General features: G+C 40.8%; 1 protein-coding gene across 4 annotated transcripts in view; it reads right to left on the bottom strand.

The window, feature by feature from the left end:
* Positions 1-23,236, bottom strand: part of LOC146525160 (multiple epidermal growth factor-like domains protein 11) — a 289,529-nt gene that overhangs the window by 42,490 nt on the left and 223,803 nt on the right. For all 4 annotated transcript variants that reach the window (XM_085154285.1, XM_085154203.1, XM_085154371.1 and 1 more), the window contains exons 12-16: positions 16,577-16,697; positions 13,492-13,655; positions 13,267-13,369; positions 5,474-5,620; positions 2,564-2,698 (exon numbers count right to left, since the gene is read on the bottom strand). In XM_085154285.1, the coding sequence (XP_085010411.1) occupies positions 2,564-2,698; positions 5,474-5,620; positions 13,267-13,369; positions 13,492-13,655; positions 16,577-16,697 (670 nt within the window). The remainder of the gene's footprint in view (positions 1-2,563; positions 2,699-5,473; positions 5,621-13,266; positions 13,370-13,491; positions 13,656-16,576; positions 16,698-23,236) is intronic.

The following is a 23,236-nucleotide window of genomic DNA, read 5'->3' as shown; positions in this document are numbered from 1 at the left end:
ACAGACACACACACACACACACACACAACTATATATATATATATACATATATAAATATATATATCGTATCAGGGGACGTTGGGGTTAATAGCATTGTTTCTTCCTCCCCTTAGCAAGTACTGATAGTCTATCTCAACTTCCTGTTAAACACACTGCTTTTTGCTGTTTTCCCTCAGAAGCTCAAAATCTTTTCAGTCTGTGTCCAATCTATATCATTTCAGTCTATACCAAGCATAGAACAGCAGTTCCTTCATTACACATAAATGACTATTGCACACTGAAATGTGGATTGCATATAGAAATATATATCATACTGGAAACATTTGATTTTGTGTATTTTACTGATTTTGTTTTTTGCCATCAGTCTGACTGTGGTGGGAAAGACGCTGTTGTGTTAGCGTGTTGTGTGTGCGACAGACTGTCCACTCTGCTGCATCTCTGGCTGTATCCTGATTGTTTTGGTGCAAAGAGGGTGTGACCTGAAGCAACACATCATCAGAGACCTGACAATCTCTGATGATGTGTTGTTCTCTTTTCTTACAGCGCTCTGTGTCCACTGATGGAAGATCCGCTCTTATAATCCTCTCTGCAGGCTTTATGACTCTCTGGAGAGTTTGTGGCTGTAGTGAGACTCAAAGTAGCCCCCGACCAAGAACCCCCAGCTACCTGACAGTTTCATTAGTGGAAATGCTTGTAGATGTGAACACTGCTCTGGCAATATCACTGAAATCTTAAGTACCTGGGTATCCACAGGCCAGTGGTAATGATTCAAAAATACATGAAGTTCCACATTTCATGATGAAAAACAGAGCATCTGTAAATGCATCAGAAAGACGGCCCTCAGAGATCGCCTCAGACAGCTGAAGACAAATGGTGATGCTGAACAGGAAGAGGAATTCATGGACAACCAAGTCCCTGCATGGGGTTACAATCAACAGATAGATGAAGTTGCTAAGATCAAGAAATCTGTCATGGTTTGTGTCTCTGTGTCTGAGGCTGGGCCATCACCATCACACCTGCATCCCACTCCAGGTGATTACCAGGAGGACTATTTAGCTCTGCACAGACGGCTGCTCCACGCCAGTCCGTTAGTCACCCCTCAGTGGTAACTTGGCTCCCCGCAGACTGTGTCTCCAAGTGTTGCTTGAACTGTATTAATTCTATCTCCATGTGCTCAGATTACTGTCTGGTGTTTTGTACCTCCGCCTGCTTGGATCCCTGAGTGCACCACCTCAGAGTCCCACGGTCCGGCTCTGGCCAGATTGCTATAGCCCCGTCTTGTTGTGTCTCTCCCTTAAACTGTACACTAGGACCTTTTCCCCTTTCTGTTGCAGCCTCCCGATGACGGCTTCCCTGTGTGCTTTGTCCAGAGATGGGCAGTAACGCGTAACGAGTAAAGTAAGGATTACTATTGCAAAAATGGTAATTTGATTACTGTTACTTTCCCGTAGGAACGCTGCGTTACTGCGTTACTAAAACCGTGATTTTTTTGCGAGAATGTCTCATGACAGTGACGTAAGCGAGTGCGATGTTCGTGACAACAGCTGTGTGCAGATCAACAATGGATCATATATCGAGTGCAGAGAGAGTATGAGCGTGCAGCGTTTAAAGCGTGGAAGTACTGACCTTACTTTGAGTTTGATTCCATAAAAAGTGACAAAAACATTAGTGTCCGTTGTGCGTGGGAAGAAAACTTCTTTTTACAGCGAAAAAACCCTAAACTTCCAAACAAGCACCGAGTAGCTACGACGTAATGGGAAACTCACAGAGAAACTCGTGGATTCTTCCACTGACCGCTGCACACCTGCACCAGGGTAAACCTCCGCCTACCCCACTCCTGCTTTACAGGTGAAAATAGAGCAACAGGACCGCTAGTCTTTGACTTTATTTATTTTCTGCTGTGTTTTACTTGCATCTATTTGAAAGACTGAGTGTAAACACACAAAAAAAGAAAATAATTTTATGTGCTGGAATGTGCAGAAAATAGGTTTAAATGTTAAACTAATTTCTTCCAGTCAGAGAATGTTGCAGATAATTAAATTTTTGCTTGATGCATAAAGTTAAAAGAATAAAACTAATAAAACAAGTTTTAAAAAGAGACTTTTCCATTTGATTACATTTTGTATGATGATTATGTAGAAAAAGTAGAATTGGGCTGAAAGATCTATCACTTTATCACCTATTCAGGTTGTAAATCGTGTTTTTAAAAAGTAACTAAGTAACTAAGTAATTAATTACTTTTGAAAATAAGTAATCAGTAAAGTAACAGGATTACTTTTTGGGGAAGTAATTAGTTACTGATTACTTTTTTCAAGTAACTTGACCAACACTGGCTTTGTCCTCCTGGTTTTCTTCAGTTCGGCGATTTCGCCTCCCTTGGTTCTTCCAGGTCACCTTTTTTTAAAATAAATACAACCTGTACTTGCTCACACTGAAGTGTATTGAGTTTGCTTTTGGGTCCCGCTTGTGCGCGACCTGCGGTTAATGACACTTATTTGTAATTATGAAGTGTTTCTACTTGTGTACTTCTGAATTACTTTTTAATGGAATCAGACAAACTGACCTTCATTGCAGAGGGAGCCAAAAAACCCAGCGAGACATTTGCAGTGGCCGGTGATGTGGTGGCACGCCCCATCGCTGTGGACACACTGAGGACACATCTGACTGCAACGATGGCCGTAGAAGCCAGGAGAACATGCTGTAGAGGAAAAATCCACATTATGGCTCATCATGTGCACTCTGTGATGGTGTGTGTACTGGGAATAGCGTTCTAGCCATTCCCTCGTCCCATGGGTCAGCCTGTTAGCTGTATTAGTTTTGATTTGTTCTTCCTTCCCGCACAGGAAGGACTCATAAGTCTTCCTCTGGCCTTTAATTTGCTTTAATTGACGTAACTCTAATTGCTCTAACTTGCAAGGCAACCCTCTTCCCTCATGCTACAGGATTTTCCTCATTATGATAATTGTGTAAATTCTGAATTGTGAGAGCTTAAATGTATTACTCTGATGCCAAAAGAAGCAGAAGAAACGGTCACACAAACACACTCCGTGTACTCACACTATGAGCATCATCAGACTTGGGCTCGATTTCAAGCAGATGCAACATGAATGAGTTACAGTTATTTTCTTAAACAAAATAAATGAACTTTAAACTTCAGTTTCACTGGGCCATTACTGGGAATTTAGACTCTTGATTTCAGAACATCAGCTTCACCCATTAAACAAACCACCGTGTACAGGTTAATATGCAGGGTGACACACAGATCCCTAATGCTAAAGTCAGTAAAAATGGCGATATCCTTGTGGTTGTTTTCACCCTGACTGAAAACAAGCCTCAAAATAGATTTCTGTAAAACTCTGATATTTTCTCCTCCTCTACTCGGTCCTCTGAATCTTTACAAAAGAGGTGGAAGTGCCAACATAAGCCACAGCATCCCTCTGGCCAGCCACGAGGACTGTTTCTGTTTTTGTAAGACAAATGCTGCGATCATTAAATTTGCTAATTAGATCTAAAACTAATTTTACACAGACTTTATTTAGGTCTTTAAGACCTGTGAAGAAGTTACAAACTGGAATAACAAAGCAGACATATGTTAGAAAGTTAATAGATTATCCAGTAGAAACAGTGCACCAGGTGGCAGCTATCACTTTATTCTAGTGCCGTCAGCGTTAATCTCATTGAAATGACGTTATCGGCATAACGCGGTAAATCTCTGTTAGCAAGTTAGCGCCCCGTGCGTGGGACTGCACGGCGTCAACGCGTTAGCAAGGTTCACTCGTTAGCATGTTAGCGCTGTCCAGCCCCACGCACGGGGCGAAATGGGCTAACTTGCTAACAGAGATTTACCGCATTAATGCGGTAAATCTCTGTTAGCAAGTTAGCGCCCCGTGCGTGGGACTGCCCAGCGTCAACGCGTTAGCAAGGTTCACTCGTTAGCACGTTAGCGCTGTCCAGCCCCACGCACGGGGCGAAATGGGCTAACTTGCTAACAGAGATTTTTTTTTTCTTTTTTTTTTTTTCTTTTCTTTTTTTTTTTTTTGCCTGTCCCATTTGGTTCTTTAGCCATCAGAATTGTTGTCTGAAGACCAACAAGGAGACCCAATGGATTTATTTTGCCAAATGGATCATCATGGCATTGCCGTATTGGTCCATTTGATCGACCTTTGTTTTTATTATTTATTTTATTTTATTTTCAGTTGTTACAGACGGGACAGACATGAGTGAGGGATAGGAAAGGGAGAAAGAAAGAGGAAGGAAAAGAAAAACAGAAGGGGAGAGGGACAGTGAGAAAGGGGGGAAAAAAAATATCTCCGGGATCACCTGTTGAGAGAAAAAGAATAGAAAACAAGCAAAAAAACAAAACAAAACAAAGCAACATACTATACACAACACCATCGCATTAATCTAGCTAAGTGTAAACAGCAGTAAATACTAAATATTGAATGTTGTTATGCAGCACGCAGGACAGACAGCGCACAATGTGCTTTGAAGTAGCAGCCAAGAAAGGTGTGATTTAAGTCTACAAACAGTGAACACCTGTGTGCACACCTGTGTGGATCGGCGCGCTTGTATTCAAATGGTTTCCCCATGTAATGGTCTGCAAGAGGATGTAGAGAGCCATAGCCCTGTCCCCCAGGGCATGAAGCAGGCATGGAGGAGATCCAGGCCCCAGACATCCAGAGGTCCCAGAGTGCAAGAGCCCAAGGAGGACCACCGGAGGGGCATCCGTGCCACCTTCATGGGAAGGGCTGAGGATACCCAGGCGACGGGTCACCCAGTTTTGCTAACAGAGATTTACCGCGTTAATGCGGTAAATCTCTGTTAGCAAGTTAGCGCCCCGTGCGTGGGACTGCACGGCGTCAACGCGTTAGCAAGGTTCACTCGTTAGCATGTTAGCGCTGTCCAGCCCCACGCACGGGGCGAAATGGGCTAACTTGCTAACAGAGATTTACCGCGTTAATGCGGTAAATCTCTGTTAGCAAGTTAGCGCCCCGTGCGTGGGACTGCCCAGCGTCAACGCGTTAGCAAGGTTCACTCGATAGCACGTTAGCGCTGTCCAGCCCCACGCACGGGGCGAAATGGGCTAACTTGCTAACAGAGATTTACCACGTTAATGCGGTAAATCTCTGTTAGCAAGTTAGCGCCCCGTGCGTGGGACTGCACAGCATCAACGCGTTAGCAAGGTTCACTCGTTAGCACGTTAGCGCTGTCCAGCCCCACGCACGGGGCGCTAACTTGCTAACAGAGATTTACCGCGTTAATGCAGTTATGCCGTTAACATCATTTTAACGAGATTAACGCTGACAGCAGTACTTTATTCATTTCTCCTTTTTTACTAATTGTATAGGAGTCTAGTACTATTTGTAGTTCCAATTTAAAGCAAAATGTCAGGATTTCTGCCACCACTGCAGCTGTGGTCGAGTGAGTACAGTACACGATTGCAGAAACATGGGTGTGAAAAATAATCCTTTACTTCTTCTGCAGTTTGTCCCCCGGTAGCCTGGAGCGCACACACAGGTGCCGTCCTCTGGAGAACAGGAGCCCCCGTTCTCGCAGGTGCAGCTGTAGGAGCAGTTGGGTCCCCAGCGACCCTCCTCGCACACACTGTCACAATGGACACCTGCACAAAATACACACAAACACACACAATGTAGGCTATAGTAAAGCAAACAGCTTTATTCTGTCAAGCGCTGAGCTCTTAAATAAAGTCAAACTGGTATTCCTGACACAGAGCGGAACTCATGGTGGGTTTACGCCCCACGCCCCTCTGAAGAGCAAACACCTGGGCCTCATCAGTGCAGCCAGCATTTAAGCCAGGGAGTGGCTTCTACTCATCGCTGGATCGTTGTGTGTGACTTGCGTCAATGCAGCCCGGCTCTGAGCAAGTTCTCTTTTGCTTCCCTGCGCAAAACCTCTAACGTGTGTTTCCTTCCGTACATATATCCCCTGGACCCGACCCTGCATTCCCCGAGTGGATTCCTTTTTTGTGTGAGTGTTTGGAGAGAGACTGGTCAGGATAGGAGAGAGTCAGAAGAGGAGCAAGCGTCTTTTCCCTACCTGGATTTCCCCGGAGCCTTTTCCCTGTCACCGCTTTGTATATAGCACTACCCCTGCACTATTTGTATATACACCTGGTGGAACTGTAATAAATACCAACTGTGCCTCTGAGTCAAGCGAACCGTGACAATTCCTGACACGGAGGTTAACATGTCACTTAAAGGTGAAAAGTGAGACGGCAGGTGATAAAATAAATAAATAAATCAGCAGAGATGAGTAGAGTTCTCACAGTTCTCTCAGCTAGCAGTTAACGTAATGCTGTACTGGCAAACTGTGAGCTGTAGTAAGATAAATCTGGTCACCTTCACTTAATTGATGTCTTCCCATTGGCCCCCGATTGTGATATCTGTTGATCAATGTAATGTTTAGACACTTAACACTTATTAAGCATTGGAAATGTCAATAAATTGTTATTTAGTTCATTATCAGGCTGTCTGCAGGGTTTTGTGTTGTGTGTGTTAGTCTAAAACAAAAAGATGCCAACATGAGCAGTAAACTGGTGTGCATGTAAAGGTGATAACTGGCAACATGTTCAACAAAACCAAAAATGCTTTTGATTATTTTGCTGTCTAAATATTCATTTGTGTGTGCACATGTATGAATAAATGTCAGTTTATATGAATAAACACATACAATCTCACAAATACTACCCAAGACTTTCCCCGTCTAATTCTTTGGTGTCTCCGTCTTTCATCAGTCTTGCATGTGTGTGTGCGTGTGTCCTGAGGGGCAGGAGTCTGTCTACACAAAAACTGCACAATAGTTCAGAGCCCGTACGGCTCACAGGGGACAGTCTGACGGAATAAAAACATAGAGTGTGTGTAAATACAGTACACGTCTCCGTCTCACTTCAGCCTGCAGCTCATTAGAAACTTTCTTTGACATTTAACATTTCTTTCAGACATTATGATGCAATTAATAACATTATAACATCTAAACTTAACATAAAAAGTAAGGAAATGTTTGTTTGGTCGATTATTTCTTTGTTGTAACAATCCTTCTTTTCAATAAATCGTAGAGTACTGCTGGAAAGTCAGTTTATTTCCCTTTACATCCCTAAAATCTCTTTAAATAGTAGAGTTGTATATGTGAATTGCACCCCTGAAAAAACTGCCACCAAATCTTCTCAGCCAATGGCCAACAGCTTATTCTGTTATTGACTCTTGATTTTGAGCTTCTGGTACTGCAGGTGCTGACTATCAGGTTCCTGATTGGCTCAGATTAACAGCACCTTTGAGCGTGGACTCAGCTTCAATGGTGAGCTGGTGTCTGCTTCAAACATGTCATGTTTATAATTATATCCATGTACCTCTATCCTTCAACAATGCATTCATATGTAGTGGAATGGACAAATAAAATAAAGGATATTTTCTTCAATCTTTCATTTTTATAGTATGACTGCTTATGTTTATATATACCAAAATTTCCAGTGCTTGAGCCTACAATAATAATTAATCTTATTGTTCTGCCTTTTAAAACTTAAATAGGATATTATAGTTGTAAACTGCCCTAGAGCTCCCTCTAGTGGCTGCTTTGTAATATGGGTTCGGTTACTTTGGGAAGGGAAAAAATGAGAACGTGAAGAAGAAATCAAAGATGGCGGAAAGTGATACCGTAATGTTATCGTTCTAAGCTGATACGGACCTTAAAATGTTGTTGCCTTGGACAAGATATGTCTGTAAGTATGAGTGTCGATAAAATAATTGTTATCTTTTGTTTTGTGTAAAAATGGTTTGATAATTTGTACATCTGAAAGTTTTATCTTGTTAGCTTGCAGTAAGAGTGTAACAAGCTAGTTTACAATGTTAGTTAGCTAATACAGTATTTTGTACTTTAAGTTTTACGATGGTCAAAGAGAAGGCAATGGTCAGAGGCCATTCTTCAATAAATCAGTGCAAAAAGGAAAATAAGTCTGGTTATTGGAGCATCGTTATCTCGCTGTCTAGCTGGTGAAACTAAGAGACTCAGGGCGAGGACAGCATACTTATCGTATGTTATCTTAAAATCACCCATTACAATTATTTTTTCTGAATCAGTCACAAAAATCAAATCAAAACTCTGAGTGCCAGCTGGACAACAGATAACAATAAACTGCTTTTTCAGTTATCTGTTGTCCATCGATGGTTAATTCAATCAGTTTCAGTTCAGTTCAATTTATTTTATTTATATAGCACAGAATCACAACAACAGCTGAATATTGTCTAATATTGTTATGTAGAGACAGTAACAATCAGACGACCTCCTATGAGTACGCACTTGACAGTAGGAAGGAAAAACTCCCTTTTAACAGGAAAAAACCAGCAGAACCAGTCTCAGGGAGGGGCGGGGCCATCTGCCGTGACTGGTTGGGGTTGACGGGGAAGGAGACAGGACAAAAGACATGCTGTGCTTCATACGTTGAAGATTGCCGCTGCTACTCGTCCATCCTGTCTTGAGAATTCTGACAGGACGACTCGGGTGTGTTGATTCCTTTAAACTGACGTATTCATCCCGCTGTAAGCAGGTTTCCTTCAGTCAGAATAAACTGATGTGTTGATCAGTTATTAAATCCTTTACTAACAGGCAGAGGTGGGACCAAGTTATTGTTTTGCAAGTCTCAAGTAAGTCTCAAGTCTTTATCCTCAAGTCAGAGTCAAGTCTCAAGTCACTGGTGTAAAAGTCTGAGTAAAGTCACAAGTCTGAAACTTTGAATTTCAAGTCCTTTCGAGTCTTTAAAAAAAAAAAAGTTGCAGTTATATGCTAAATGTAAATATTAGACCATGTGATTTTTAAGTCTCTGTTTTTCTCAAGACATGATGAAATAGTGAAATTGCACCTCTATAAAATGCAGCTCAATTAAACTTAGCTCCAAGAATAATTTTCACCGACAGTTCTGAGATAAGCTGCATGTTATTCTTGGATCTTAAAAAAAAATCTGGTTAATTTGATTGGCTGTGCTACAGCTCATGCACTCATATGTACGGAGTGTGGTTTGAATGAATGAATTGAATTAATGGTGCACACTTTCTATATAATATGCGTGTTAAATTTTATATTTGGGGTGAAATATCAAGTCTTTTCAAGTAAACCGGTTCAAGTCCAATTCAAGTCCCAGGTCATTGGTGTAAAAGTCCAAGTCAAGTCACAGTCTTAGAACATTTTTTCAAGTCAAGTCTAAAGTCATAAAATTAATGACTCGAGTCCAAGTCATGTGACTCGAGTCCACACCTCTGCTAACAGGGACCTTATGTGTACTGATCCACATCTAAGTGCTTTATCTTTGGTGCAGTTGAGGATGCTATATTGTTATTTAATTTCATTTGGAATTGCATTTTGTGAACAGACATAGTTTCTGCAGGGATGCAGCTCTGGATCATAACAGGAGGAAGGATGCTGCAGAGATGGTGTATAAGACTCTGCTTCCTGGTCCCAACTCTGGATAAATTTGGTTCTACAAATGAGAGCTGCTCCATCTAAAGGGTGATGGGTAGCATCTCTCCTAACAAGACCACGGTTTCCCCAGAAAGTTGTTCAGTTTACACTTTACTCTCTGCAGACTTTTAAATTTGATCTCATTGAGTTTTTCACCGAGTCAGAGTGTAATTAATCACATCTTTGGGGTCTTTAATTGATATGCACTGTATTATCTTTCAGCTTCACAGACTCTCACAAGTCTAATTGTCATTCATCGTTATTACCTGAACTGTAATTACACAGGCTTACTCATTTCAGTCTAACACAGATATCTGGTGTTTCTTTGTTTCTTCAAACTTCGTTTAGTCGTTAACTCTAAACTTTGATCTATCTATTCATCAATATGTTGAAGTTTCCCTCAATGTCAGTTCATTATCAGTTTTCCCTCTGGCAGTGAATTTAAATGTCCTCTCCATATTCATCACCTCTCATATTGATCCTCTCTCCCCACAAGTTTACTAATTGACAATTAGTGGATGAAACAAGGAGAGGTACAACTCGAACATGACAATTAATAAAGTAAACAAGGGCACGGTGAAGTGTAATATCACTGCTGAGGAGAATGTTTATAAAAGGCGCTCTTGAAAGGTGCCTTATACATGGGAACATTTGTAAAGTTGAATTATTGAAAACAGCTCAAACTCATCCAAGCTTGAATGTCCCCAGTTTTAGAATTATAGGTTTGAATGTGCTGTGTGTTTGTCATATCGATTTGTAGTCTGAATTCATACCTTATTGTTGTCTGCACCCTTCTCCTCTGCCTTCTATTCCCCATCCATGTTTTATTTTATTCTCCTCTGCTGAATGTGTTGAGGTATTTTCCATAACTGCTTCAGCTGCCCTCATTTCAGAGGGTCTAGATATGGCCCATGATCCCATGTCCCCTGAAGAGGCCAAAGGTCAAACTAAAGTGCATTTTTTAAGCTCTTCTGGAGTTTCATTGGATAGTTTTCAATGAAGTTGTTCTTCTCTGAGACCATGTGACCCACTCTCAGTATATTTATTACTTTGTTGTGCACCTTCAATTTGATCTTCCGAGGGCTGGTTTTACAGAGACACGAGACGCACGACAGCTTAAATAAAACTAATGCAGCGGTCCGATTTCAGGTAAATTCATCAGTGGTACAAAGTTGACTTAAAAACCATTAAATGTACCAAAAAATTTAATTATTCAGTGCCATCAGCCAGCAAGTGTCATTGATTGCTACCATGGAAACACTAATGCCAGGGGAATGTATCATGGGTATGGCACAGGTCTTACACAACAAGCTGCCAAATGAAGAAGAAGCTTCTCGGATGAGAGGTGAAACGTCTTCAAGCAACTTAAAGAAGTCCAGACGCTTTTCTTTGCAAGCTCCTTTGACTATGATGACCTGGATGACTGAGAAGCTTCACAGACACCTGCCTGTGAAAGTGTCACACATGGTTTATATTAGGGGTGCAACGATACTCGTATCGATGTTGAACCGTTCGATACAGTGCTTTCGGTTCGGTACGCATATGTATCGAACAATACAAAATTTTTAATTTATTTTATCAACTTTCCTTCTGACGATGCTGTCTGTGTTGAGAGCTCAGTGGATCTGCGCTCCACAGTGCAGCCTAGGCGGAGTAGTCGAACGCAGATTCACTGAGCGCAGGGCAAGCTAGCAAGACAGAAGCTAAGCTCGTTGCAACATGGCAAATTGAACCTCCCCCACCCTCATTCAGATCTGGAGTTTGGAACTATTTTGGTTTTCATGTGAAGTATGACCCTGAAGGTAAGCGAGTCATGGACTAAAGTAAAACAGTATGTTGGATGTGCCAGCAATGCTCAATTACATTGGTGGGAACTAGCGCATTAGTGCAGTTAGCTCGTTAACGTGTTGGCCGTCCAGCCCCACGCACGGGGCGATCCACGGTAGCTCGTTAACGGAGATTTGCCGTGTTGTGGCGTTAACGTCATTTCAGATTAACGCTGACAGCACTAGTGGGAACACAACGAATATGACTGCACATTTACTCTGACATCATCCTCGTGCAAAGACAAGTGGAAGCAGACAAAAACAACAAGCACGCATGCTACAAACTTTACCCGAGTCATTTAGACAGCCGTTAGCACATGATTCTCCTTATGGGGACCTGATATGTTTAATATGCTGCTGAGAATATAGCCCAGAAGAAGCGTATAGTAGAGCTTTTATTTTGGAAAGAGACATTTCTCTGTAATAAACTCTCTTTTCCAAAGATGAGTGATTTCTCCATCAGATAGATTTATTTTTTTTATTATTTTGTTGTTTGAGCAACATTAAATTTAAAAACTGTACTTTTGAGTTAAAATATATATTTATAATTTTAATAAATGACTAATTAAAAAGGCATGAACATTTTTTCCATCCATTCATCTTCATCCACTTTATCCGAGGCCGGGTCACGGGGGCAGCCGCCTAAGCTTTTTGTATCGAAAAAATATCAAACCGTGACACCAAAGTATCGTTGCACCCCTAGTTTATAAAGCACTTTGAGTGCTCGAGTAAAGTAACAATTTCATATAGTTCATATTCATATTGCACCAAATCACAACAACAGTCACCTCAAAGTGCTTAATGCTTCTATGTGAAAACTACAATAATACAGCTAAACCCCAACAATCAGACGACCCCCTTTGAGCAACTTTGGTGAGACTGGGAAGGAAAAACTTTTAATTTTTAACAGGCAGAAACCTCCAGCAGAACCAGGCTGACATAAGCTTTGTCCAAAAGGAAAGTTTTAAATCTAATCTGAAAAGTAGAGATGGTGTCTGTCCCCCAAATCCAAGCTGGGAACTGGTTCCACAGAAGAGGGATCTGAGAGCTGAAAGCCTCCCAATTTACTTTTTAATATCCTAAAAAACTGAAGAAAGACAGCAATCTGAGAGCAAAGTGCTCTATTGGGGTGATATGGGTGGTATGGAAAGATGGGCTCTGATTACTCAATATTATTTGCTATATAAGAACCAGCCCGATAGATATATGTTAGATTACTGTGCTCAACATTAGGCCCTGTCCCACTTTGTCCCTCGTTTTCAGAGATCATGTTTCAATCCTTCTGTTCACTCTTTAGTTGAAAAAAGTAAAGGAAAAGACAAATATTTTTTGTGATATGATGGTATATTCAATGTTGGGTCAGTGAACTATACGTTATAGAACAGAATTCTATAGAATAGAAAAGTGCTATATAAGAACCACTCCAAAGCACCCAGCTACTGGACTCTAGTGGAGATGTGTTAGAGCGGTTTCTGCAAGGCAGGACTTTTCATCCGGGTCTAGTCTGACCTCACAAATGTTTAATAAAATAGCCAAAAATTCCCATGAATACAGGAAAACTTTGCCACAAGACTGGAAGCTGTTATAGTGGAAAAGGGTGTCATTAAAGTTACTTAATACTTTTAATAATATAGTGTAGTTACAGCAATCTGACAGCAGAAGGGTTATTATTGTTATGAATATTCAGTGAATGCAAAATTGGGGAAATGCTTTGAATGGCATTTTGTCAAAAGACTGAAGCAGCCGTGCTGGTATGAATAAATATTCTACTGTAGCACCAATATGCAACCAGAAATGCACAAATCATATCACAGTTGCCAAATGCTTGACTTTGAGGTGAAGGCCACTAAAATGTGAACTTGTCTTTAAGCTGATATTTCTGTGGTATCAATCTGAACATCATGTTCTTTCTAATGTTACTGGATTCACAGCATTTTCAAATGTTGGCTCAAACTGCAGCTCCATAACTCACCCGTCCAACCTGCAAGACAGCGGCAGAAACCCGTAACTGGATCACAGCCATCGGAGTTAACGCAGTCACATTTCTCTCTGCAATCCAAGCCGTACGATCCATCCTAACAGCACCAAGACAAACATCAGAGAAAACACATTTTTTCTTCCACGAAACATTAAAGAAGCAAAGTAGATGTCCGAGCTGATGAATAAAGAGAAGAAAATGAATGCTATGAGCACTCACAGGACAAGCTACGTCACAGTATTCATCCGTCCAGCCTGGGGAGCAAGCACAGGTTCCACTGACGGGGTTGCAAGCTGCCCCGTTGGCACACTGACACGTCTGATTGCAGCTCAGTCCCCACGTTCCACTGGAGCAAGGGATGGAGCAGTCGACGCCCTGCCAACCTGCTCAGACGACAGATCCTTTTAGTTTGTAATGAAACTTTACTCTGCAATTAAGTATTATAAGTTTTATATTTCCGTATGTTTGACCTTGTGATTTAGATTTATTTTATGACTTTTCTTCTAACTCGGTGTAATTGTGGTTTATAAGGATGTGGATCCTATTTTCTCTACATTATCCATCTTTGCTGTATTTGTTATAATGACTAAATACATGTCAATACCTATTTTATAGCTGCAACAGTGTCCAAGAGGCGCGAGCCGTCAGACGGACATATTTACAGTTTAAACAGATTATCAAAAGTAGTTTATTTGGAGCTAAAAAAAAAGTCCCTTTCCCCGTCTTTGATAAGTGTTTCCAACAAACAGTTTGAGTAATCGTTTTTCTGTTTAACTTCATTTCCTCTTCCAAGTAAGTCTGTCTGGTTGTTGTTTGAGTTTTTCCTGCAGTGACAAAAGTCATAGAAATAAGCCGAGCTGCAGGACACAGGAGTTCATCATTGAATTATCAGAGCGTATGTTAAACATATCCTGATAATTCAACTGTTCAGTTCAGTAATATTTTGGATTATTGTTTAAATGACTTTTAAAAATGTATTTATCTTTTTAAAGGCTTTGCTTAACTTGAATGTAAGTAATAAGAAATGTTTCTAATTTGTGATTCTCTTCCATCCTTCACCATTTCCTGGGATTTTCACACTAAAAGCACGGAGCATATTAAAGTACATCAAAGTAAATTAAGTCATGGGTGATTAACGAGAGAGAGAGAGTTTCACAGGGTTCGTTCTTGTTCTAACCAAAGCTCTCAGGCCCTGGTCCTGTTTTCTGCTTCTTCAGATGTCTCTCTATTTTAATTACCTGTGGTCCCAACCACGTTCAGAGGTGTATAAATATTTAAACATGCTGATATTGAGAGATATTAAGCAAGCAGAAAAAAAGACCAGGTAAGGACTGGAGATTGTTACAGTTGATGTCTTCACATTTTTAGAGATGTAAGTTTCAGTGGTGAGATTAGAGAAAATTTGGGGTTTCTGGTTTTCAAATGCAGGATCAATAAGAACAAACAAACAAACAAACACAGGGCTAGGAGTTCAAGGCGGGAACTTTTTAATATCAAATAGTTTGAAATTTTCTCAATTTGCTTTAAGAGTTTAGAAAAGTCAGAAAGTGTAGAAAATATCTGTCAAAAAAAGCTTGAAGTAATTTCACCGAGTTACTGTGAAATTAGAGCTGGTTGATATAAGATTTTTTCATATCACGATATGTTTTTGTCATTTCAGGCGATAATGATATATATCACGATATAAGCCAAATAACTATATTTGTAAGATTTAAATGTGCCGTTGCTCACAAATAAAATGTGAAATAATCAGCAGCTTGTTTTGATTTAAATATTTATTTCCCATAATAAGTTCAACAGGGTAGATGTACTTAAGGAACATGAGACTTTTTCAGATAAATAAAGGCAAATATTACAAACTACACAAAAGGCAGCCGCTAAAGCGTTTAAGTTTCAAGTTTAGTTTGAAATTTTCTCAATTTGCTTTAAGAGTTTAGAAAAGTCAGAAAGTGTAGAAAATATCTGTCAAAAAAAGCTGCAAATAATTTCACTGAGTTACTGTGAAATATAACAAAGAAAAAGCAGCAAATTCCCAAATTTGTTTAGTGATCTTGTGGTATTAGCTAAAAACTAACTTTTGTATGTGCACTAGAAGCACAACTTGAATAAAGCAAGAGTTTGGAAACATTATGTCAAGGCCGTGTAACCTAACTTTTTAAAAGGTTTTTATCACACTTGACCTCTTGAAATAAAAACAAGCATTTTTATCTCCTGGTGATCACTGAAATTCAAGTTATACCCTACCCTTTCACCCATGTGCCTCAAATGTAAGATAGTAATTGGTACCCTAACTCACAGCTTCTGGTCATGTTTGAAATGGAGAAGATTTTGGGTTGTGAATTGGAGATGGACCCTCTGTCTCTCATACTGGGCCTCCCCAGCCGGCGATTAATATCCAAGAATAATAGGAGATTGTACTGTGTTCTCACCTATGCGGCAAGGAAGAATATACTACTCCAATGGATTTATGAAAAAGCCCCAACTATTAAAGGTTGGCAAAGAGTAGTGTTGGATCTAGTGCCATTGGAATATCTTACATGTGTACTGCACTCAAAAACAGATCAATTCTTTAAGGTGTGGGAACCATACTTGAATTATGTGGAACCTGATGTTATATTATTATATTATTATATTTTATTATTATATTATTATTATATAATATTATGTTACAAGGATTCTCCTGAGTGTTCAAACTGCAACGTACTACTGGGACCACAGGTATTGTACTGTATTGTATTCTCTCTTTATTTATTTATTTATTTTTTAGATGGAACTGAGCTGGTGTCCTGTGCTTAGTTATCAGTCTGTTTGTTTTTGTTTTGTTTATTTGTTTTGTTTATTATTTATTTATTTATTTTTGGTTACGAATTGTACACTTTATTATGTTATGTAATTATGTACTATTTGTGAAAACAGAAAAACTAATAAAAAATAAAAATAAAAAAAAGAAATTCCAGTTATACACCCTTCCCCATTCACTTCAGATAGGCCTGGTTTTCTTCAGATTCAAATAAATGCAACACTATCAACATTTTAATTTCAATAGTCAACAGAATATGTAGTAATTAAAATAGCAGTTTTTCGATGATATGCTCTGCAACTTCTGCACAGGAACAGTCACATGTACATTTTTAGATTAGAGTACCAGAGGCTCTGCTGAAAATGTTAGACATTCAGGGAAACACAACATGTTACAGTGAAGACTGTGACTCCTGACAAAAACAATTTTGATAGTTGTTCCTCTTGTCAAATTCTAAAACATAATAATGAAGGAACTTTCAACACTCTGCTGGTAAAGCACTACCTTCTCCGCAGATGCAGGAACCATCAATGTGTGAGCAGGAGATCTCGTTTTGGCAGGAGCACGATGAGGAGCAGTTGATCCCGTACAGGCCTGCGAGACAGCTGATAGAGCAGTCGTCACCCTGGTCACACAAAAGGAGACAGGAAGGAACTGAAAAATAATGGTAATGGTAAGATAAAAGGAGTTGATTTGAGGTGAAGTGCTTGCATTTGGAAGATTTTGCTGTGAATGGACAACAGGTGGTCAAACCAACTCTCCGTGAAGGTGAAACAACCAATGCTTAAGCTCACAAAGACAGAAAAAACCCATCGGAGAAGTTGCTACTATATTAGGATTGGACTCAGCAATGCAAAAAGACCTGGACGTCCACAGGAAGACAGCTTTCCAGGATGATCGCAGAATTCTTTCTATTGCAAAGAGAAACCTCTTCACAACAGCCAACCACATGAACAGCTCTCTCCAGGGGGTAGACGTATCGATATCCAAGTCTACCATAAAGAGAAGACTGCATGAAAGTAAATACAGGGTGTTCACTGCAAGGTGCAAGCCACTCATCAGCCTCAAGAATAGAAAGGCTAGATTGCTAGACTAGACTTTGCTAAAAAAGCCAACACAGATCTGGACAAACATTCTTTGGACAGATGAAACCAAGATCAACCTCTACGAGAATGATGGCAAGAATAAAGTATGAAGAAGGTGTGGAACAGCTCATGATCCAAAGCACACCACATCATCGGTAAAACACGCCGTCGGTAGTGTGATGGCTTGGGCATGCACGGCTGCCAGTGACACTGGGACACTCGTGTTCACTGATGATGTCACACAGGACAGAAACAGACAAATGAACTGTGAGGTGTTCAGAGACTGTCTGCTCAAATCCAGCTCAATGCAGTCAGATTGATTAGGCAGCGTTTCATAATACAGATGGACAACGAGCCACAACACACGGCCAAAGCACCCCAGGAGTTTATTAATGCAAACAACCTGATCTTAACCCAACTGAGCTGCATTTCACTTGCTGAAGATTAAACTTTGCACAGAAACGCCCACAAACAAACAGCAACTGAAACCCGCTGCAGTAAAGGCCTGTGAGAGCATTAACAAGGAGGAAACCCTGGGTGTTGATTTAGCTCATTGCGATGAGCAGGTGACCATATGTCGATTCCAACCTTTTGCTGTATATCTTCCCCCATCTCTCACCCTCTGCTTCCCTGTCACTCTTCACTGTATCCTGTCAAATAAAGCTGTAAAAAGGCCAAACGAAAAGGAGGAACCCAGCATTTGATGATGTCCATGAGTTCAAGACTTCCGGTTGTCATTGCCAGCAAAGGGTTTTCAACCAATTATGTAGTAATGAACATTTTATGCTCAGTTATTTAATTTGACCAATTATTTTTGTTTAAAAATAATTGTTTTGTTTAAAAATCCCTTCATTTTTATGCAATCTTTTCTTTCAACTCACTGAATTGAAACTGAGTCTAGTCTGCACTTCAACTGCATCAGAATTGTTTCATTTAAAATTCATAAGGCAGGGCCTGGCGCTTGTGGCTCGGTCGGGCCCAGAGTGGACCCAGACCACGGTCCACTCTGGCACAGCTGGCTGCGGGCGGAGCTCGCGGGCCCGTCACTGCAGCTCGCTGTGGCCATGGCTGCTAGGTGACCCCTGTCTGGGGCTCTCCTCAGCTCTTTCCAGGAGGGTGGCGTGGCTGCCCCTCCGATGGTCCTCCTTGGGCTCTCACGCTCCTGGGGGCCACCAGATGTCTCCTCCTGCCTGCTTCATGCACATTACACGGAGAATCCTTTTGAATACAAGAGCGCTCGCGCACACAGGTGCTCACAGACTGTCTTGCCTCAAAGCACATTCTGCGCTGTCAGTCTTGTGTGCTGCAAAATAAAATTCAATATTTAGTATTTACTGTTAGTTACACTTATCTAGGTTATTGCTGCGGTGCTGTTTTTATTGTGCTGCTCTCCTTTTGCTTGTTTTCTTTTTTTGTATCAACAGGTGATGAAGCGGATTTGTTTTTTAGTGTCTTCTCTCACCGTCCCTCTTCCCCTCTGTCTTTCTTTCTTTCTTTCTTTCTCTGTCCCCAGGCATGTCTGTCCTATTTGTGACTTAAAATAAAATAAATTGAATAAATAAATAATAATAACAAAGGTCAATCAAGTGGACCAATATGGCAAAGCCATAATGATCTACTTAGTAAAATAAATCCACCTTTCTTGGCCTTCAGACAATAACTCTGATTGCTAAAGAACCGAACAGGACAGGGGGGAAAATCATTGTGGTGATGTACAGAACCAAAATCTCTGTCCAAATATTTATGGACCCAACTGTATATGTGTTACATGTTAATGTACATGTATAAATATGTTTAATGTTGGAGAGTTCAGTATGTGTATGCAGCTGTCTAGAGGCAACCTTTTCAGAAAAATCTGAAACCTTCTAATTATAAATTAAAATCAAAGACCACTCCCAGGTGCCTCCAACAGTCGTGTCAAGTTCTGCTCTCTTATTTTAACATAGCTGTATCATTGTGGCTGCAATGTGTGAGCCCTGAAACATTTGGGATAAAGAGTCAGAATAGAAAAGGTTTGGCATTGGTTTAAAGTTCAGCCAATGACATACTCACTGACATCAGCTTCCCCTGGCGTTCTATATGAATCAATATTCAGGCTTAAATGAGTCACAAGTAGGGATGGGTATCGAAACCCGGTTCTTGTTGAGAACCGGTTCCCACTGTTTCAATTCCTTGGAATTGTTTGTCATTTTTGCAAACGATTCCCTTATTGATTCCAGTCGCCCCGAATGACGTCACCACGTTGCAGAGCGTCATTTACCTGGCAGGAAACATGGCGGCTCAAACGCTCAAAAGTTTGGTTTTACTTTACGAGAACGGATGACAACAGGACAACTTGTAATACTTGCAAAGTAGATATTTAGTTTAAGGGAGGAAACACTACGAATATGCAAAAGCATTTGCTCACAAACACACGATGACCTTAAATGAATGTCGTGTTTTTAATTCCGCTCCGGACTCGTGAATCTCAACCCAGCAGCAGCGGTAACGTTTGCACGTCCTCTCCCGTTAATGCGGCAGGTAAATAATCAACTAACAGTGCAGATTATGTTAGCGCGATCTGCCTTATTACAAACCTGCCATTACTGTGCATTTAGGTGACCATGATGAGACAGAGTCTGGCTCAGATGCTGGCAGTTCTCACTGCAGTCTACCGTAGCGTCTCCTTTCAGGCAGGATAGACGAATGTCAGCGAGCAGTGACTCAGTTTGTGGTCAAAGGCTTGCAGCCGTTTGCCACAGCAGATGATTTTCGGTAAGTGAATGTGTTTAATTGTAGGCAGGGACATTACTGGATATTCTTGTGTAATTGCTACAGAATAATTTACGTTATACTTTGTTATTGCTACAGAAGAATATTTATTTTATTATTTTACATTTACTTTTTTTCCTGGGGATCCTGTGACACCCCATTGAAGAGCCGTAGGCTGGATCTCTTAAGATCTCACTGTTGGGTTTGTAAGGCCATGTTACTCCTAAATTTCTATCTTGTTCAAAGAGAAGATAGAAAACAAAGTTCTAAGCTAATCGACCTTAGTGTTCTCCTTTTTAAAAAGAATCGATAAAGAATCGAATCGTTAAACAGAATCGAAAATGGAATCGTGAAAAATCGTATCAATACCCATCCCTACTCACAACATGCTTCAAGTTATTTGATTTTCATGCTTGCCACATTGCCACAAGAGAACATGTTGTGTTGTTGTAAGCTGTTAGTTTATCTACATCGATAATGAAACCCAGAACCTCCACAAATCACAGTAACAAAGACTCCTGACTCTCAACTTGCCTCATCTACTGATTCACATAAGCACAAATGCTTTGTATGTAACATTTACTGATGAACACATGAGAGAGTAGCTCGACTGCAGACTAATCAATAACGGACATGTCGTAGTGGCGAGACTTGGCATTAGCAGGATATCTAACCTTATCCTGTGCTGATAGCATGCTGTGAGAGCAAGCTTCACACATCTGAAATCTCCACCATATAAACTTTGCTTCAAACCTGCTGCCTTTAAATTGCTATTAATCTAATATTCACAAAGCTATCCAAAAGACAGGAGGAGAAAGAGCTCTTATTAAATTTGAAACACTTGAAAAATAAATAAAATTGAACATCAATGTGTTCAGTGAGGAAAATCAGCTGAATTTCCCACGACTGTAAAGTCACCTCTTGTATAATAATCATGCACAGATTGGTGGATTAATGATCATTTACTTGGCAACTCTGATTTAAGATTTTGTTCTAAAAGCCAGTTATTTTCAGTTTTTAAATCAAAGATAATAAAACAAAATAATGCGTTTTTTACTTCATAACCCAAACACCAGCTGTGCAGCCTTGGAGGAAATTTAACAACTGTAGTCCTCTAAAATAGACAAATACCATCACTGTTACTATAGGAATGAAGAGACTGAGTATCAAACTGCTGCTGCTGCACTTGGTTAGCAGATCATCAACGACTGTGATTGCCTCTACACCACTAACAATTACAGGAACACTTGGAAAAGGCATCAATAGGGGAAAATTGTTCTGGATATCTATACAGATATGGACTGAGTAATGTGTTAGCAACAAAAGTATGAGGCACCGTTTGATAGAAATTAAAATCATGAACCTAAATTCACAGAACCGTGAAAATTAAAGTGAAAAATTTAATTGCAGTAACTCCAAATTGGTGCGTTTTAGTTTGTTGGCATACAGATACTTGTAATGATGCCTGACAATGTTGGAACAACATGTGGTGTCCAGGGGAAACCCCTCCAGATCTAAGTTTCTGTTCATCCAACAACATCAGGTCTTCTAGGTGAGTATGGGGGTCAGTCAGTAGTATCAATTTCTTCATCCTCTCATGTCGTTGCCACATGAAGCCTGGGGTTGTTGTGCAGCAGGAGGATGATGTTAAAGGCTTCTGCTGACCCTTTCACTTCTCTCATATGTGATCAGGGTGAGCCTGACCACACCTACGGGAGGTTCTGGTCGTGCTCATCCTGTTCCTCCTTGCACAAAAGAGCAGATATTGGTCCTCCTCATAGATTAAGTGTTGCAGAGCATTGTGGAAAAGAGTTGAGAGAATCCTCCACTAAACATTTTGGTTGGCATTACTTTTCTTTTTTTTACTAATTGCATGCTTTGGTGTTTTTGTGTCTTGTGTGGGCCACAGCCATGTGGGAGTGGAGACTCAGGTCAGGCTGGGCAGCATCACCTCATCCCCCATCACACTGAACACTGGTGCTCCACAGGGGTGAGTACTGAGCCCTCTCCTGTACTCACTCTACACCCATGACTGCACGGCCACTAACAACTCCAACATCATTGTGAAGTTTGCAGATGACACTACAGTGGTGGGTCGGCTTACAGGGAGGAGGTCAGCGCCCTGACCCACTGGTGTCAAGACAACCATCTCACCCTCAACGTCGCAAAGACAAAGGAGTTGATGGTGGACTTCCGGAGGTGCAGAGAAGTACACGCCCCCATCACCATCAACGGCGCTGCTGTGGAGAGAGTGAGCAGCTTCCTTGTGTACATCTGGCTGAGGATCTTATGTGGTCAGGACACACAAACAAAACAGTGAAGAAGGCGCAGCAGCGCTTCTTCTTTCTCAGGAGACTGAAAAGATTTGGCATGAGCCCCCGCATCCTCAGGACCTTCTGTGCCATTGAGAGCATCCTCACTGGATGCATCACCACCTGCTACGGCAACAGCACCGCTTACAACCACAAAGCTCTCCAGAGTGGTGCGGTGCTGTGAACGGATAATTGGAGGTGAGCTTCCCTCCATCCAGGACATCTACAGGAAGCGGTGCCTGAGGAAAGCGCGGAGGATCATCAAGGACTCCAGTCACCCCAACCATAAACTGTTCAGATTACTTCCATCAGGAGGTTCTGCAGCATCCGGTCCCGAACCAGCAGACTGAGAGAAGCTTCTTCCATCAGGCCATCAAACTGCTGAACACTTCATAGACACCTCAGCTTCACTACTGGAGCTTCAACATTATGCACTCCATACTGTACATTAATGCCACTGTTTTGCACAATATCCAACTACAAACCTCTGTATATTTTATTTTATTGTTTACTCTATTTAATTTGTAAAATATGTGCACACACACACACACACATGTAGAAAGACATATTTAGTTTACACATCCAGTAATGCATATACTATTATATATTGTACATATATTTATTAGTCTCAGATTTAGCCATTCTTATATTTTGCTTGTTTTACGTTATTGTATTTTTGCACAACTCTGCTGCTTGTGAAGCTCGCACACAAGAATTTCACTCACATGTACCAGTGTACCTGCACATGTGATGTGACAATCAAAGTGATTTGATTTGAGATTCTACTCTAGTCCAACAGCCAGTTATTTGGAGTTGAGTACAGGGAGCAGGTGATTGGGAAGCATTTTAGGCCTTCTCTATAAAGCGGAGAGGGCAGGTTGTTGTTTTTAGTAGGACACTGTTGCAGCAGGGAAGCCAGCTGACCTCGGAGACTCCAGGATGAAACACTTTAAAGGAAAGGATTTTTAATGTGGCCTGGTTTTGCTTTTAAAATAATCTGATGATGCTGGAGGGAG

Source organism: Neolamprologus multifasciatus, chromosome 1, assembly GCF_963576455.1.
Source record: "Neolamprologus multifasciatus chromosome 1, fNeoMul1.2, whole genome shotgun sequence".
NCBI lineage: Eukaryota > Metazoa > Chordata > Actinopteri > Cichliformes > Cichlidae > Neolamprologus > Neolamprologus multifasciatus.
This window is presented reverse-complemented; position numbering and strand designations above follow the sequence as displayed.